Below are 16,294 nucleotides of genomic sequence, written 5' to 3' on the forward strand. Positions count from 1 at the left end.
GTATACTGAATATACTGTACTGATTTCAACTTTACTCTTTGTATATAGCTTATACCAACCAAAATTACCATAGTTTTTGTTAAGTTATATAATGTCCATTGGCATTGTGTAGAGGATTGAATGTCAAATGCATAATATATAATAATATTTATCATGTTGTACCACTGGATTACAATCTAATACCATCGCTTTATCATCATGTTACCATTACAATATATTGTTTGTCTCATCTTTGTCTTGATTTAAATATTTTTTCTATGCTCTTCTGGAAAAAAGCTGCTTACTGACTACGCTGCCATATAACCACAGAGTTAACAAGCTGTGATCTCTTCCAATCTCCTTAACTCCGCCTATTACCCATCATCCATTGCTCTCTTTCTTTACTACAGACACTTATTTCTCAGTATAATCAAAATCTCTTGTGTCTTTTCATCTATCTCCATCACCTCCTGGGCGTGAGGATGTTACTGTGGTGTTTCCTTGGTTTGGTGAGCATCTTTATGCTTTGTAAAGGTAAGATGGGACTCTATCCAATAGACTTTGCAGGTTTAATTTGGTTAGCTGTCTGATACTTTGACTTCCCTGGACTCTTAAACTTTTTAAACTTTTTTTAGAAATATGTGAAGAGTGTGAAGAAAACAAACTAGTTAACCAGGGATGTTTAACTATAATTAAATTTAATAATATACTAATAATAATTATTATATTTATATATAAAAATGATGATATAATAATGTAATAATGAATAATAGCTGAACCTTTATTTTGTATTTCAGTATTAAACCACAAGGTAATTTTGATTAAAAGCATACATTGTAAAAAAGATTTATTGGTTCAACTTATAAAAGTAAGTTACTTGGTTGACTTAAAAATAGGTTAAGTCAACTTAAAAAACAGTTAAAAATTGCCTAAAAATTCTCGCGTCAACTTATATTTTTTAATTGAATTAACTCAAAACTAAAAGTAACTTACTTTTTTAAATTGAATCAACTTTTTTAACAGTGTTATACGTAACATTCAAAAACTTGTTTTTAATTTTGTTTAAATTTTCTGTGTTTTTGCTGTGGTCAAATTTAATCCCAAACATAAACAAAATATATATAATGCATACTGGTGACTATTCTGCTGGTCATGCATAAACTTGTAAACAAGGAACCTATTAAAATCATTTTGAAAATAAGAGGTTGATTTTAAGGTAAAACATTATTTTAACATGCACATCATATGGGTCACTGGGACCACAAACATAGAAACAATAACAACACAACCTGTGGGATTGTACTGTATACATTATTATAAAAAATGTTATTTCAGTAACCTTTGTAATCAGTAATTCATGCAGATGGCAGATGTAAAACAAGAAAATAGGTCGGGGGTCAGACCATATTATACAGAGAAGGATTGAGGTCAAACCCAGTACATCTCCATCCACCTATCAACTTAGATCTTAGATTGAAGAAGGGGGACGGGAGGGAATGTAGGAACATTTGGAGCAGGATGATCTGCTTTTTATAGAAGCATGATCCTATTGTGGCTAGTACGTGTATGCCAATTACAGCACAGATCACTTTCAGGATCTGAGATCTCCAATGCAAAATCTAATTTTCTTAAAAACAATGTCAGGTGGACAACTTCAAGATCTGCTGGAAGATCCAATAAGATGTTTTGCAGGTGGATAGAAGAGAGGATTAAAGAAAAATCTCACAAATAGTGGGAAGATGATGTTTAAATGCAAATCCAAGTTATAAATCTGGCAACCCAACAATAACCCAGCAGTTGGGTAAAAACAACCCATTATTTGGATCATTTTAACCCAGAAATGTGTTCTGTCCAATAGTTACCCAGCCCTGGATTAAAAACAACCCAACATTTTTAGAGCAAAATTCAAGCACAGTAACTCAATTTCTTTTGTCATTAGGTCAGGACAGTGAATGTGACAACTTCACCGATCTGAATTTTCACGAATCGTTCATTGGGACCAGTCTGTACGTGCGGCTGCTTCTCTACACCCGCGCCAACCTAGACTGTGGTCATGAGATGCCCCACCATAACCTCACTCTAGAGCCCCTGTTCGATGTAAACAGACCAACAAAGTTTGTCATTCATGGGTACAGACCCACAGGTGCACCACCTATCTGGATCAACCATATCGTGCATCTGCTAGCAGCACAGGAGGATATGAACATACTGGTCGTGGACTGGAACAGAGGGGCGGCGAACCTCAACTACTTCACAGCTGTGGCCAACTCACATCACACAGCTGCCAATATCACAGGCTTCATAGAGAGCATGGAGGTGAGACCCCATACATCTAACATATACATAAGTTTTGTATTCATACTAATAAAATGCATAAAAGTCACTTTGGATAAAAGCGTATCAAATTCATAAATGTAAAGTTTTGCTAAGTACAGTTATGAATAAATGTGATGAATATCGTGTTTGTTTTAGAAAGAGGGAGCATCTCTCGACTCTATCCATCTGATTGGGGTCAGCCTGGGTGCACATGTGGCTGGTTTTATTGGTGCAATGCTAGGAGGAAGGGTGGGCAGAATCACAGGTGAGACTTTGACAAGCCATTGAAACTAAAAATAGCATCTGTGATGAGTTAATCTTGCTCACTAAATGTTCTTTACCATTTTTGCTTGGATAACATTAGGTCTAGACCCAGCTGGGCCAATGTTTGCAGGAGTTTCCCCTGAGGAACGACTTGATCCAACTGATGCCCAGTTTGTAGATGTGCTTCACACAGATATGAATTGTACGTATTAAAGATATAAAAAAAATTTTACAGCTTTGACCATAATGTAATACAGACTGCCTGACATTATATCCCAAAATATATCCTTATACTCCCATGCTCTGTTTTCCATGACAGCATTTGGCCTCAGAGGAACTCATGGTCATATTGATTTCTATGCCAATGGAGGATTAGATCAGCCGGGCTGTCCCAGGACCATCTTCTCAGGTGAGTATTTCACATGATTTGCCAGACTTTGGGATTTAGAATCTTATAAGATCCAATAAGGCACTGAACGCTCTAAATAAACCTAAAGGAAAGCTTACAGTCTCACAAACTAAATTAACATTTTATGCATTTGGCAGACACTTTTATCCAATGTATGCATTACAACTCCGATAACCAGGGTTCCCACGCCTTAGTTTACTTCAAATTGAAGGACCTTTCAAGGACTTTCCAGGTCTAATACCCTCAAATTGAAGAACTAAATATGGGGACGCATTTCAAGTGAGAGCAAGGTTACATCGTGTTACCTTTTAAGATACATTGTTACAGTTCCCTATCGAGGGAACTCGCGCTGCGTCACTGCAGTGACACTTTGGGGAGGCCTCCAGGGGTAAGTGCGTCTGAATGTGTATATCAAATTCAACCAATGGTGAGGCTTAACGACAAAGGCAGGGTGACACGGGAGCCAGAAAGTATATCGCTATCTGAAATAAGATGGCGTAACAGGGACGCAGGAAGTATGGCAAGGCAGACGCAGCGTCTCGTTCCCTTCTCAGGGAACAACAGTTACATAACCCGAGACGTTTTCATGTGTCAAACACAACTATGCAAATAAGCATTTTGGTATGAATCAACATTCGCATACAGAAGCTATACAGTTTAGCACGTGTGCTTGAAAAGCCTAGAATTTTTATGATATTATCCTACACTACACAGGTAACAATATGGATTTTTTTCTATGTATGTAATGTATATTTTCTAAAACTTCCCAGGGCCTTGAATCTTCCACAGATTCACAAACTTTCAAGGGTTTTGTGGGAACCCTGAAATACTTATAAGTACTAATACACATTGTCATATCTTTGTAATCTACAATGGGACTGATGTTACAAGGTTAAGATCTGATATCATCTGCTCCCTTCTCCACAGGGAAATCTTATTTTGTTTGTGATCACCAGAGGTCTGTTTTCCTGTACCTGTGTGCTTTGAATCACACCTGTAATCTCATGGCATACCCATGTTCCTCCTACACTGACTTCCTCAATGGCCAGTGTTTGCAATGCGAGACCTTCAAACCAGCTTCCTGCCCTGTTTTAGGTAAAAGCAACATCTTTAATAAATAACCTCAGACTCCTTTACACCTTTGAATCTTTTAGAAACCCCACAATACCACCAAATGTTATAACAGTAACTTATCATCTTCAGGTTATAACATGAGTCAATGGAGGGATACACTCCTGAGCTTGGGGCAAACGAGAGTCTTTTTCTCAACTACGGCAGAAGTCCCCTACAGCAGTGAGTTAACAGGACTACAGTAGCGCATAGCAAAACAACAGTTTTTGTCAAAGACAATTTGAGTAATATTGTCAATTATTTTTACAGAGACAAGCTACAGAGTGGACATTGTTACCTGGAACCAGTTTTTACGCTGGGGGGTGGTCACACTTCGACTGCACAATGGAAAAAATATAATAGAGTCCAGGATAGACCAGTAAGTGAATCTAACTGGTGAAACTTTCACATGATTCTGTTAGTGAAAACGAATAAAAACGAAGTCGCTTTGGATAATAGCATCTGCCAAATGCATAAATGTAAAATAGCTCACAAATAACTGTAGCTGTCTGTTTTTACACAGCAAGCTAATGCGCTTCGAGCAGTATACGTCCACGCGACTACTGGCTCAGTTTGATGAGGATCTATACCCAGTTCAGAAAATCTCTTTACGGATCGCCACTGGGAATGTTATCGGACCACGTTATAAAATAAGGTTGCTCCGAATTCGTATAACACCATTGGAAAAGCCGGACAGGTGAATAACTACACTTCAACTACACCAAAATTTTAAAGGACAAGTTCGGTATTTTACACTTAAAGCCCTGTTTTCAGATTGTTTATGATGAAATAGAACGGTTTTGACTGAAATTTGGACATATGATGCTGGCCCGAGAATTTTCGGGTGTTTGTTGTTTCACCTCCCACCTCTACAATGGGTGTATAGGTGCAGTGGAACAATCCTTCCTAAAATGCATTCAACTTTTGTTTACAAAGACGTGAAACTCACCGAGTGGTCAGGGGTGTTTATTGATATGCTCACACAAAAATCGCTGCAAAAGATGCTTTCCAACATGTGTTTTAGCATTTGTTGTAAAATTGTGGACCTATTTTTCCAAGCGCCTCACACCCGTACATTCTTCCGTTGAGAGTTTGAATGGTGGAAGGTCTAGCCCAGTTGGTGGCGGTGATCCGCCTTTGCCAATTGCAAGAATACAAACAACGTTCCCGGTGCGGAGCACATCTAATACAAGTCAATGGAGTTGGACAAAAACTACGGTAAAACCTGTTGGAATGCGTATTTTGCAGCGATTTTTGTGTGAGCATATCAGTGAACACCCCTGACCGCTCGCTGAGTTTCACGTCTTTGTAAACAAAAGTTTAATGCATTTTAGGAAGGATTGTTCCAGTGCACCTATACACCCATTGTAGAGGTGGGAGGTGAAACAACAAACACCCGAAAATTCTCGGGACAGCATCATATGTCCAAATTTCAGTCAAAACCGTTCTATTTCATCATAAACAATCTGAAAACAGGGCTTTAAGTGTAAAATACCGAACTTGTCCGTTAAGTACTATATAGCACCTATGTAGAAGCATAAGTGGTTCCATATGATTACTAGCAAGTTAACCACTTTTAGTGCTATTGTTTTTTTAAGTGTAGTGCAATGGTAATAACTACAATAACAAATGCTGCATCCTGAATTATCTTTGTGTAATGCTAACAATAATCATTGTTATCTGTTTTTTGTCCACAACAGGCCACTGATGTGTCGATATGACATTATTTTGGAGGAGAATGCTGAGGTGTCCTTTAAACCACTACCTTGTAACTAATTTTATCTGTAAGAAATTACCTTGAAAAGCTTATCTGCTTATTCAGGGTGGGCCAACAGACTGTAATAAAACACATAGAAACAAACAGTATACATACAAATAATTTTGTACTGCTAGTATAAAGTGTTTATATGTGAAACTTAAAGATACTTCCCGTGCCTTTTCTGTAAGATGAACTCTTATGGTATCAGTTTAAGGGTGATGGGGCTCACACTTAAAATTGTGTCCTAGGCCAGTGTTTCCCAACCAACCGTGCCGTGACCACTTGTTTGGTGTGCCGTGGAAAATAACACTGCCACAGTGTTTGAAAAAGCGTTCGAATCTAGGATATCGTGTGTTCATCAAAACAAGATCAAGTTTCACATTAAATGTGAATACTACTTTAATACAGTATAATATTCCAGTTTAACAAGTCAGTTAGGCATTGCAATACAGGTTTGTGCAGATCCGTTAATGCTTATTGTGAAAGTGGTGCGCCGTATGATTTTTTTACTTCTCAAAACTGTGTTGGGGCAGATAAAAGGTTGGGAAACACTGTCCTATGCCTTGTGAATTTTAACAATGGCCTTGCAGACAATAGGGCTTTAAGGGATAATATGAACAAAGTTAAAAACGTTTTATACCTTTTAAACAACTTTTGAATAAATGAATGTCTAAATAAAAATTTTTGATTGCTCCGTCTCGGTATGTACTGTCTTTATCATCACCAATATCAACTTAATGTGACCCTGGACCAAGTCGCACAGGTATATTTATAGAAATAGCCAACAATTCATTGTATGGGTCAAAATGATAGATTTTTCTTAAATGCAAAATATCATTAAGGTATCAAAGGGGACATTTCACAAGACTTTTTTAAGATGTAAAATAAATCTTTGGTGTCCCCAGAGTACATATGTGAAGTTCTAGCTCAAAATACCATAAAGATAATTTATTATAACAATGTTAAAATTGCCACTTTTTAGGTGTCAGCAAAAATGTGTCGTTTCGTGTCTATAAAAATGCAAATCTGCACTAAATGGCAGTACCATGGTTGTATATTGCAGATTAAGGTTCAGTATTATCCCCTTCTGAAGTTCTGACATCACAAGGGGAGCCAAATTTCAATGACCTATTTTTTTTTAGAGCTTGCAAAAAATGGTTTACCAAAACAAAAAGTTACTTTCATGGAGATATTTGTAAATTTCCTACCATAATTATATAAAGACTTTATTTTGGTGAGTAAATGCAGTTGCCAAGGACTTAATTTAAAAGCAAATTTCATAATATTTAGATTTTTTTGACCCTCAGACTCAAGATTTTCAAAGTTGCATATCGAGACAATATTGTCCCATCCTAACAAACCATACATCAATGAAAAACGTAATTTTTCAACTTTCAGATTACGTATAAATCTCAATTTTAAACAACTGACTCATATGACTAAACCAGTCCAGGGTCACAAATAAATATGTAAAGCTTGGATATTTATTTTATAAAATAAACTGTGACAAACAGTTTGACACAAGCAGATTTTATTTTAATTTGAGTTTAATCAGCAGATTATATATCTTGTGACATATACCTAGTTTCAACAAAATAGTCTGCATTTTATTAAATAAAACAACGGACTGTGTACAGCACTAAATGTATGGAACTTTTTAAACAAAATATTTTTCTACATAACAGGTGGTAAGCTGGATAAACGACAGGACTTTCAATGAAAATTATTCCTGCAAAAAATGCCACATCCATTGTGACTGCTTAAAGTAAACATGAATCAAATGATATTCCTATGAAGCAGATTTATTACAAATCAGTACTGCCGTCACAAACAAAGTTTGTAATATTAAGTCCATAATATTAAGATGTTCCATTGATGACATTCAGGTGAAAGGGACAAAACGCTGTGTCTACAAACTTGAGCATAATCTTATATTATGCTCACCCAATCATACATCCTAAAGTATTCTTTTTATTAGGAAAAGAATAGCTTAGTGGTTCAACAAAAACATTAAAAACACTGTGCAAGTGACTTCGGAAAAGTTTTCTTAACCAAAGGCAGACCACCTGCAAGTGCAAAGAAACTTTGGTTTAAAACAAAGTGACAATACGGAGCAAATACTGGAATAAATTTCTATGGTTGGAAATGCATTAAAAGTCACTATTAGCCTTTAAAGACATGTAAAATTAAAAACACACCTAAGTCCTCCGTCCACGTGCTCTGTTGTTACGATTGAAATTGCCCCTCTGATTGAAGTTCTGTCTTTTGGCTGCTGGTGCTCTTTGCCGAGGAACATTCTGGAAAAACAGAAAGAGTTGCAAATGTCATGAAAAGTTAACTTTTGTTAAAAATAGATAGTGCTCCATAAAATAAAAAAACTCACCCACTGCCTGGGGTTATCAGATGGCTGTTCGGACCATTCGAAGTCTCCATCTATCTGGTCAAGATTCTCGCTCACATAGTCACGCTCATATCCTTGACTTTAGAAAGTAAAATATATGATTTAAAAATGCAATGCTTGTATTATTGTGAAAACGAATAATGCAGCTACATACAAACAATTTATTCATAGTTCGAAAATAGTTTAAAAGCTGTGTGGACGAAACAAGCAGGTCTCTCAGGACATCGCTAACAGGCACACATTCATTTCATACCTCTCAGGAGCCATTTGAGTAAAACTGCTCCCAGCGATTGTGATCTTTACGCCCTCAAGTCGCTCTTGTCTTCTTCGCTCCAGGTCATATCTGAGATCACTAGGGTCAGGGACAAGCTGTCGTTTTTGAGGCTGTAAGATAAGAGTCCAAATTTGAATTAACAATAAAAACAAATGTATGTTTTATAGTATTTTTGTTGTCTAGTGATAAAGATGAACTTACCGGCTCTGCGCCTATCTTACAGAGGATCTGTGTTGCTGATGAAGGCATTGCCTGTGGCCTATAATAACAGAAAAAACATTAAATATAAATAGATTAAATAAACCAAATTTAAAAAACAGTGCATGCTAAGTGTTGTTAAAGTAAAAAAAAAGATTAGAAAACCATACCCATCCCTAATCTAAAGCATTTTAGACACAAAATGACACAAAACATTCCACAGTTTAATATTTAGGTTTACAAATAATAATATTGATGCTTGTCGTAGCATGTGTACCTATTTCTGGTTGTTTCAAAACTTTCAGTTTCTTCTTCCTCCTCATCTTCATTAAACTCATCCAGAAGTGAATAAAACTGTTCATCTGCAAACCGCTCATTAAGTGTGATCCCTTGTCCCTTAAAGTAATTTTCTGCAAAGCAAAAAAATTATATTCATTAAGTTTTTTTAAGGATACAAAATATGCAAAGCAAAATCAATTAGTTCCTCACCTTTGACCTGATGCACAAGTGTGATGATCTCTTGTGCAAATGTCCCAGAATGCACTGCTGATTCCTTAAAGGTCCCCGAATGCTCCAGCATAGGCAGAAAGTCGAGACGTTGTCGACCGACATTGACCAAGTCCAGTGATAACTGCCTATCTGAAGAATATCCTAAATAGCTGAAAAGGAGGTAATATGATATAAAGAACCACTACAGCTTTAAAATTCCCTTTTATAAGTCAAATTCATAAGTTTACTGAATGTTTTAAAAAACTGTTTGTTTACTTCCCCTGACGAATAAAATTAGGTACAAAGTTTGATGTACAAGATCAAAAATTTAGTATTAACAACCATACACACGGTTATAACAAACCACACTGTTTGTTATTGAAGTCATAGTTCATCCAGCGCACTTACAAAAACCAAAAGACTTCTACCAAGAGAAAGAGAGATTAAAGGTGTTACGCTTTATGCGACAAACAACCCTATCAACTGTAAACTGTACCTGAAGCTCACTTGGTAGCGCATTGTGTTAGCAGCACGAAGGTTGTGGGTTTAAGTCCAAGGGAACACACATACTGATAAAACGTAGTTTGAATGAACTGTAATTTGTTTTGGGGGGGAAGCGTCTGCCAAACCCATAAAAGTAAATGTAGACTAGTGAAATCTTATTATGAAGATACTTGGTCTTTTTATTTTTTAATCATTCAGATATTTATACTTAAATTGATATAATAAATTTGAGTGGCCACGGAACCCCCCCACCCCATCTCACCTTTCTCTGCTATTATAATACGATGTCATATAAATAAAACAACGTCAGGTCAAAGTTCATGCCTCTCCTCTCACTGTCATTCAGCGTTTCCATCCGTCAATGAGTGAAATCCTCTCTTGTTCCTGATTAGCATCAACACCGGTGAGCGGTTCCCACAAACGTTTCAACAAAATTCCAAGTATTTGCTGTGCAAAATCCTTACAGGTGAGTTTGAGAAATCTGTGAGACAAACTTGAGATGCTTTAAATCACTCACAGCTCATTACAGTTCAATTGTTTTCCCAACGGTATGTCAAATTTTGGACTTGGTACCACAATTCGAGTCTTCAAGTTGTAGGCATCTTAACAGTCCACTCCTCCTTGCTGAATTAAAGGGTGATATCCTATTCTTCACATTCATTTGGGATCCTGGATCTCTTCCTGGTATATTGCAAACCAGTGCTTTGCTGCCGTTTAAACCACTTACTCCTCTGTAGTTAACTGATGCAACAGCCAAGTCATACGTCTTCGTCCATTCTTTTGTAAACAATATGTTGAACTCCAGTCTTCATATTCAGAAATGTACAATTCACCCTGCAGTCTCATATCTTCCATCTTCTCCTTTGCTGTGCATGCTCTCATATCCTTCAAATATATTTAGCCATGTGTGCACGGTGTACTTTGAAGAGTTTTGCAACTCTGACCACAACATTCAGTGGGTATGTTCACAAAACAGCCATTTCTGACGGCACTTTCATCAAAAAACGTATGATGAAGATGACTTGAAGAATTCAGAGAATCTGAATGGAAATGTAAGCAGATGCTCCGAAGATCCCTGTTGATGAATTGTCTATCATTTGAGCAGATCATTTTGGTGTCTACGCAACTAAACAGATGTGATGTAAATTCTCTTCAGCAAACGTTTCTTCTGCCACACTGCTTCATCCTATAGTCCAGAATTTACTTAATGCATTTGACGACTGATGACTTCTGCTGTCTATTAGTGGATATCAATGAGAATCAACCTGTGCCCAAGTAGCATTCGCACATTTTTGTGAAGGATGACGTCACTTTCTGTTGCATTTTTGCTGGAATGCAGTCAAATTCAATGGACCTTCCAGAAGTGCGATGCCCACATCAAGGACCACAATCCAGCAACCCTACCAATGTTTTTGTTTCCATTTCCAAATAATCCCATCTTTTAATTCTTTGTGACTATCAGTCTCATCTTCATACTTGAAATCAAGCACAAACGTTTGACCAAATCAGCCAGTATGAAGAATGCGAACGTGGCTGATATAAAGATCTGCTCGACTTCAATCAGAGCATCAAAACCATTTTAGTGATGTAAAAAGCATTCTTCGGCTTGTTGAAATTTAGTTGATGACTTACCTTTAGTCAACACAGAGAGAAAACGAGAACTTAGACCCTGTGGGGTACTGGTATTTTGGTGGAGACATCGTCCTGAAGAGCAGAAAAGAGGATCCAACTTACTTTTTAAGCAAGCTCAAGAACTGAGCCTTTGTAAACAAGTCCTCCTCAAAACAAGTCCATGTGCCATGTCAGGTAAGTCATACATCCAACGATCCACTAATATGACGCCATTATTAGTAGGACATCGTGGTCAGTTCACCTTGCTTTCAATCTTGTTATTTAGACCGCATGCATGTGGATTTCCAAATGATGGATGAAACCAGAACCCAGTTCAAATCACATCATCTCCTGAAGTCCTTCTGTCCGAGGCATGTCTGACACAAAAATACAATCCCCATCTCCTGGAAAAAAGAACCCATTGTCTCTTGCTTCTTCACCAACTTTAATATTGAAGTCATCTGGGATATTTCCAGTTTTAGGTGTTCCTAATGCCATCATGTAATCTTGTATGATCACTTGCAGTGTAATCTTTGAAGCAGTCCTTCTTCAGTTGGTTTACTAGTAATATATCATGAATGTCAGAGCCTTGAAGTCATCCACGTTTCTCATGTTTTAGAGCTTGTCTTGTGGCTATTGACTTGTCGGTCCACTCACAGAGTAATATTTATACTTCATGGTGAGATTGTACAGATGAATGATACAGAATGGTCAGACATTGCTCATTCCATTACTTCTTTCATGCTTTGGACTGCATGGTTGACTTGATCAAATATGAATCCACAAGGTATGAACTCCAGATGGTATATCCAAGTATCTTTAAAACACTGTGAATCCTTCTTTTGAAGCTCTTTCGATGGTAGTATGTGATATAGGATATCCCTTGACCAAGATGATGATACAATCATTCATGAAGATGTCCTTGTAGTAAACTCATCCTGGTATGATCTTCAACACCCATGTGCATTAAAAAGCATATACAACTTTAGTGCACCTCCATGGCCATTGGCCTTTATTAGGATTTCTGGATGCATTGCCAGTCTTCTTGATGTTCGTTGTGTCTTCAGGGTGTAGAGACAGTGGACAGAAAGAGGCATGAACTTATAACCCTAGGCAAAAGTCGCATTGCAATAATACTATACCTGCTATTCCTGACGGGTCGACTCATGTCCACTTTGATCTTGAGGGTCTCCTGTTCGCCAAAATCCATTTTAGACACAGGTCCAGCCTTAGTGTTTGGATTCCTTTGATACTGACTCCTTTGATTTCTTTGAGGAACAACTTCCTCTTCTTCCCTCACTCTTCCATTATCTTCTCGAAATCCCTCATGTTCCCATTCGTAACTCCTTTCTCTGCGACCTCGGTCTGTTCGCAAATCAATATCATTTATATCGACCGCCTCCCTTTCCCGTCGTGCATCCAAATCTCTCGAATGTGACTCCACTCTTGAACGATCCATGTGTCTTGATCTGTCTCTCACCTGATTTTCTCCTCCATAAGAGTAGTGCTTTCTTGGTTCTTCTCGGAAGTTACTGTTTGGTGCCGTGTTTACTCTGTCATTTCGATTTTGAAATGTATGTGCATGATGACCTTGATCTCTCCTATCTCGTTGAGGTTCCCGGTTCCGCTGGGCCTCACCGCTCCTAGGTGGATCTCTGCTCCTTGGTGGATCTCTGTTCCTTGGTGGATCCCTGCTCCTCGGACGGCCACTCATTCTTGGAGGATCTCGTTCTCTTGGCGGATGTTTTGAAATTCCATGATCATGCTCCACAATAACAGGTGCAAGACGTGGGCTGAAGCCCCTTTGATCTTCACCATATTCATTCTGCTGACCCACGTGCGCAAATCTCTCAGAAGATAGGCGATGCTCCCTAAAATCTGACTTTGATGACCTGTTTCAAGAAAGCAAGTAACATTTGTCCACGATTAGAATTAAATGACAATAAAATCTAGTAACTATCTAGCCAAATTTCCCAGAATACTACAATTAGCAGGAAGTTGAGAAATACGATATATTTCATGAGACAACAAACAAACTAATTGTAAACACAAAGTTACAGAGACTAAATTTCCAAAAATAAATTACTGACATGCTAAAGGTTAACAATGTAACTAAACAAGCTAATTTAAAAAAAGTGGTAAGAAAATTTGTATCCATCACAGAAAGTGATGGAGAAAGTGATGGAATCTTCTCTTCTCTTCTTCATTCCCTCCATTCCACATCAGGTTTACGTAGCCTGTATGATATTCTTGTACCTCTCTGAAAATGAGCCTCTTTCGTGATACTGATTTCCACGTTCTTCATTATGAAATTCGTATTCCGTCCTGTCGTATCCTCTTGCTTCTGAATGTCTTGTGTAAGACCGGTCTCCTGCTTCTCTTTGGTTCTGCTGTAAAATCTGCTCATGCCTGCCCTGGTCATCACTCCTGTTCCAGCCTGGTGATCCTGATGTCCTGTAATGCTTCTCCATATCAAAACGAGGATGATCCGGGGAAGATAGCCTTTCCCTGGGCAGCCTCCTTGGAGAACCGGGTGGCCTTTCTTCATCACCCTGCATGTGAAATGTGGACATAGGCAAAGGCTCTCTTTTTTGCGCATGCTCTATGGCATCAATAAATTTGGCCCAGTGATCAACAGAGTGCTGTTCTCCCTGATTTGAATCATTGTTCCACTGTGCGCTACTTTCAGCTTTGTTGACATTTACATTGTTTCTCCATGCATCAGATGGTACTATTGAATGTATCTGGTTATCAAAGAATGGAACTGCTCTTCTACCCTGAAGCGTTGGTATTCTGTTGATATTCAAGAGAGTTAAGAAGCTGTTAATAACTATGCCAGCAAATAACCATTTAGTTATGTTTTTAAGTAATGCAACGGCTGGTTAAGATCAAATACCTTGAATATAATGGAGATCTCGATCGCGGACGTGACATTGTTCCCTTAAAAAAAAGAAACTGTTAGCAATAAGGCTAGACTTATAACACTGAGGTCCCCTTTACAAAAATTTTGTTTTAGCATAGCAACCATGCTTTTTCCCTGTTGCTACCATCATGGCAACAAATGTAATGGTATTTCTTAAGAAAACTATGTATATTCAAAAACACACATACACTTAAAATTACTTGCATAACTAAATATACTATTTTAATACATTTTCTTCTTAAATCTGTTACATTGCATGAATACCTACTATAAAATATTAAGGAAATGCTGTTGAAACCAATTCACAAAAAAAACAATTCTCTAGTATATAAACTAGTAAACTATGTATGTGAACAAGAAAAAATGCTCGATAGTGGTTTTGAAATTTAACATAGTACAACTTTATAGAGAGTTATGTTATTTAAATTAATGCTTCGACTCCGTCCTTGCATCTTTTCCTCGCATGCTGGGGGGTGGAGCTAAGACGCGAGAAAAGGAAACGAGGATGCACACTATAAAATATAGTATACTATAGTAATTTTACACAGTTTACTACTATAGTAAGTATACTACAGTACAGCATAATTACTATATTATTGCATACTACAGTTTACTTTAGTCAATATTAAATGTATTTGCAATTTAGTATTTTCATGCAATATGACACGTGAAATCCATGAAACGTTTCATTTTAAGGCTAAAGAAATTCATATTAGAAACAGGATAATCTCGAAATGTCACTGAATGCTCATACAAAAATGAAATTGGCCTTTACAACGTAAAACTCATTTACACATGTGCATAACGATTAATCCTCTCAGAGACTTTCGTTCACGAGGCCTGCGTAACAGAACCGCAAATGTGACATAACTTATCATTCTAAAACATGGAGTAAGCACATTTTAACGATTACATTGAAAACACAATTAATACAATAAAAGTAATGGTCGATAAAATCATGCTAAAAATAAGTATAATCTCGACATACCCACGCAACAGCCTCCCCACACTGCCAGACAATGCGTCCACCAAAATACCAGTTTTTCTCAACAGAAAGCCCAAACTGTCGGTAAAATGATTTACATCACAGATTGGGTGCCCGTCAGAATCAATGCGATGAATTAAATGATAATGAATGAAAGATAGTTTTATTATTTCACACGTCCAACTTGACCCAGCGATCCACACACACGAGCGATCCGGAAGTAAATCACAAGGGGTTATCATGAGTTAAAGCGGCAGCACCACTCAACTGTGAGCGTCACTGCCCCCTAAGGGCCTGTTTGAGAATGTCGGTTGTTTTTTACCCTGCAAACCATAGACATTATGCTGCAAACACTACTTAAACAATTTAAGAAGGTCATTTCCTCCAGTTGTGACAATTCTGAAGAAACTGTAGTTTATTTTTTTTGTTATTGTCCATTTACTAAGATATTTTGGCAAGAAGTTTTTACGATTTATTAGGGAAGAAATTTATAATGAATGTGTGTTGTTTTGAAAGGATGTGGGATGTTTTGTAGATTATGATAAATCTAAGAGAAATCTGTTTTTATTATTAATTAAATATTGCTACTTGCAAAGTTCCACATTCATAAATTTAAATACTTGAATACAAAACCTATATGCTTCTTGTTTGTTTGAAAGAGTTTTAGAAATACCTTACTACTAACAGAATGTCTAAGAACAAAAATGCTTTAAAAACCATACCTGTATGTAATTCCTTTCCTTTTTTTGATGTCTTATAATTCCAATGAATGATAATTTATGAATAACACGTTTAACGTATACACCCCCCCCCCCCCACGTTGTTCTATTTAGTATTTATTGTTTTGTTTTTGGTACTCTTGTTGTTTTTGGTATAATTTGTCTTTTTTCATCTGTACATTGTTTTTTAAAATAATAAAAGATTGTCGGTTGTTTTGCGTCTGACATGGTTTTGGCTAAAAGGGATACAGCTACGGCCAAAATCTCGTGAAATATTGCCGCATGAGTGTTTTCATCATAATCATACCCCCAAACTTAACTCTACGGGGCGGTTTCCCGGACAGCGATTAGAC

The 16,294-nt window shown here is 37.2% G+C and overlaps 2 protein-coding genes across 2 annotated transcripts; one reads left to right on the forward strand and one right to left on the reverse strand.

Moving 5' to 3' along the window:
- The first annotated feature begins 168 nt into the window (after nucleotides 1–168).
- lipib (lipase, member Ib) lies at nucleotides 169–6,890 on the forward strand. The gene is made up of 10 exons (XM_055181486.2): nucleotides 169–513; nucleotides 1,919–2,295; nucleotides 2,452–2,560; nucleotides 2,660–2,761; nucleotides 2,879–2,968; nucleotides 3,896–4,063; nucleotides 4,172–4,261; nucleotides 4,349–4,457; nucleotides 4,602–4,775; nucleotides 5,779–6,890. The coding sequence occupies exons 1-10, from the start codon at nucleotides 462–464 to the stop codon at nucleotides 5,852–5,854; spliced, it is 1,347 nt and encodes a 448-aa protein (XP_055037461.2). The 5' UTR covers nucleotides 169–461; the 3' UTR covers nucleotides 5,855–6,890.
- Nucleotides 6,891–7,351: 461 nt separating this feature from the next.
- On the reverse strand, nucleotides 7,352–15,365 carry LOC129425710 (uncharacterized). The gene is made up of 11 exons (XM_055181838.2): nucleotides 15,226–15,365; nucleotides 14,211–14,254; nucleotides 13,571–14,107; nucleotides 12,457–13,206; nucleotides 9,200–9,369; nucleotides 8,988–9,120; nucleotides 8,714–8,771; nucleotides 8,492–8,622; nucleotides 8,221–8,317; nucleotides 8,036–8,134; nucleotides 7,352–7,903 (listed from the first exon to the last, which is right to left on the reverse strand). The coding sequence occupies exons 2-10, from the start codon at nucleotides 14,246–14,248 to the stop codon at nucleotides 8,036–8,038; spliced, it is 2,013 nt and encodes a 670-aa protein (XP_055037813.2). The 5' UTR covers nucleotides 14,249–14,254; nucleotides 15,226–15,365; the 3' UTR covers nucleotides 7,352–7,903.
- Between the last annotated feature and the right edge of the window lie 929 nt (nucleotides 15,366–16,294).

This window comes from Misgurnus anguillicaudatus, chromosome 25 (assembly GCF_027580225.2).
Source record: "Misgurnus anguillicaudatus chromosome 25, ASM2758022v2, whole genome shotgun sequence".
NCBI lineage: Eukaryota > Metazoa > Chordata > Actinopteri > Cypriniformes > Cobitidae > Misgurnus > Misgurnus anguillicaudatus.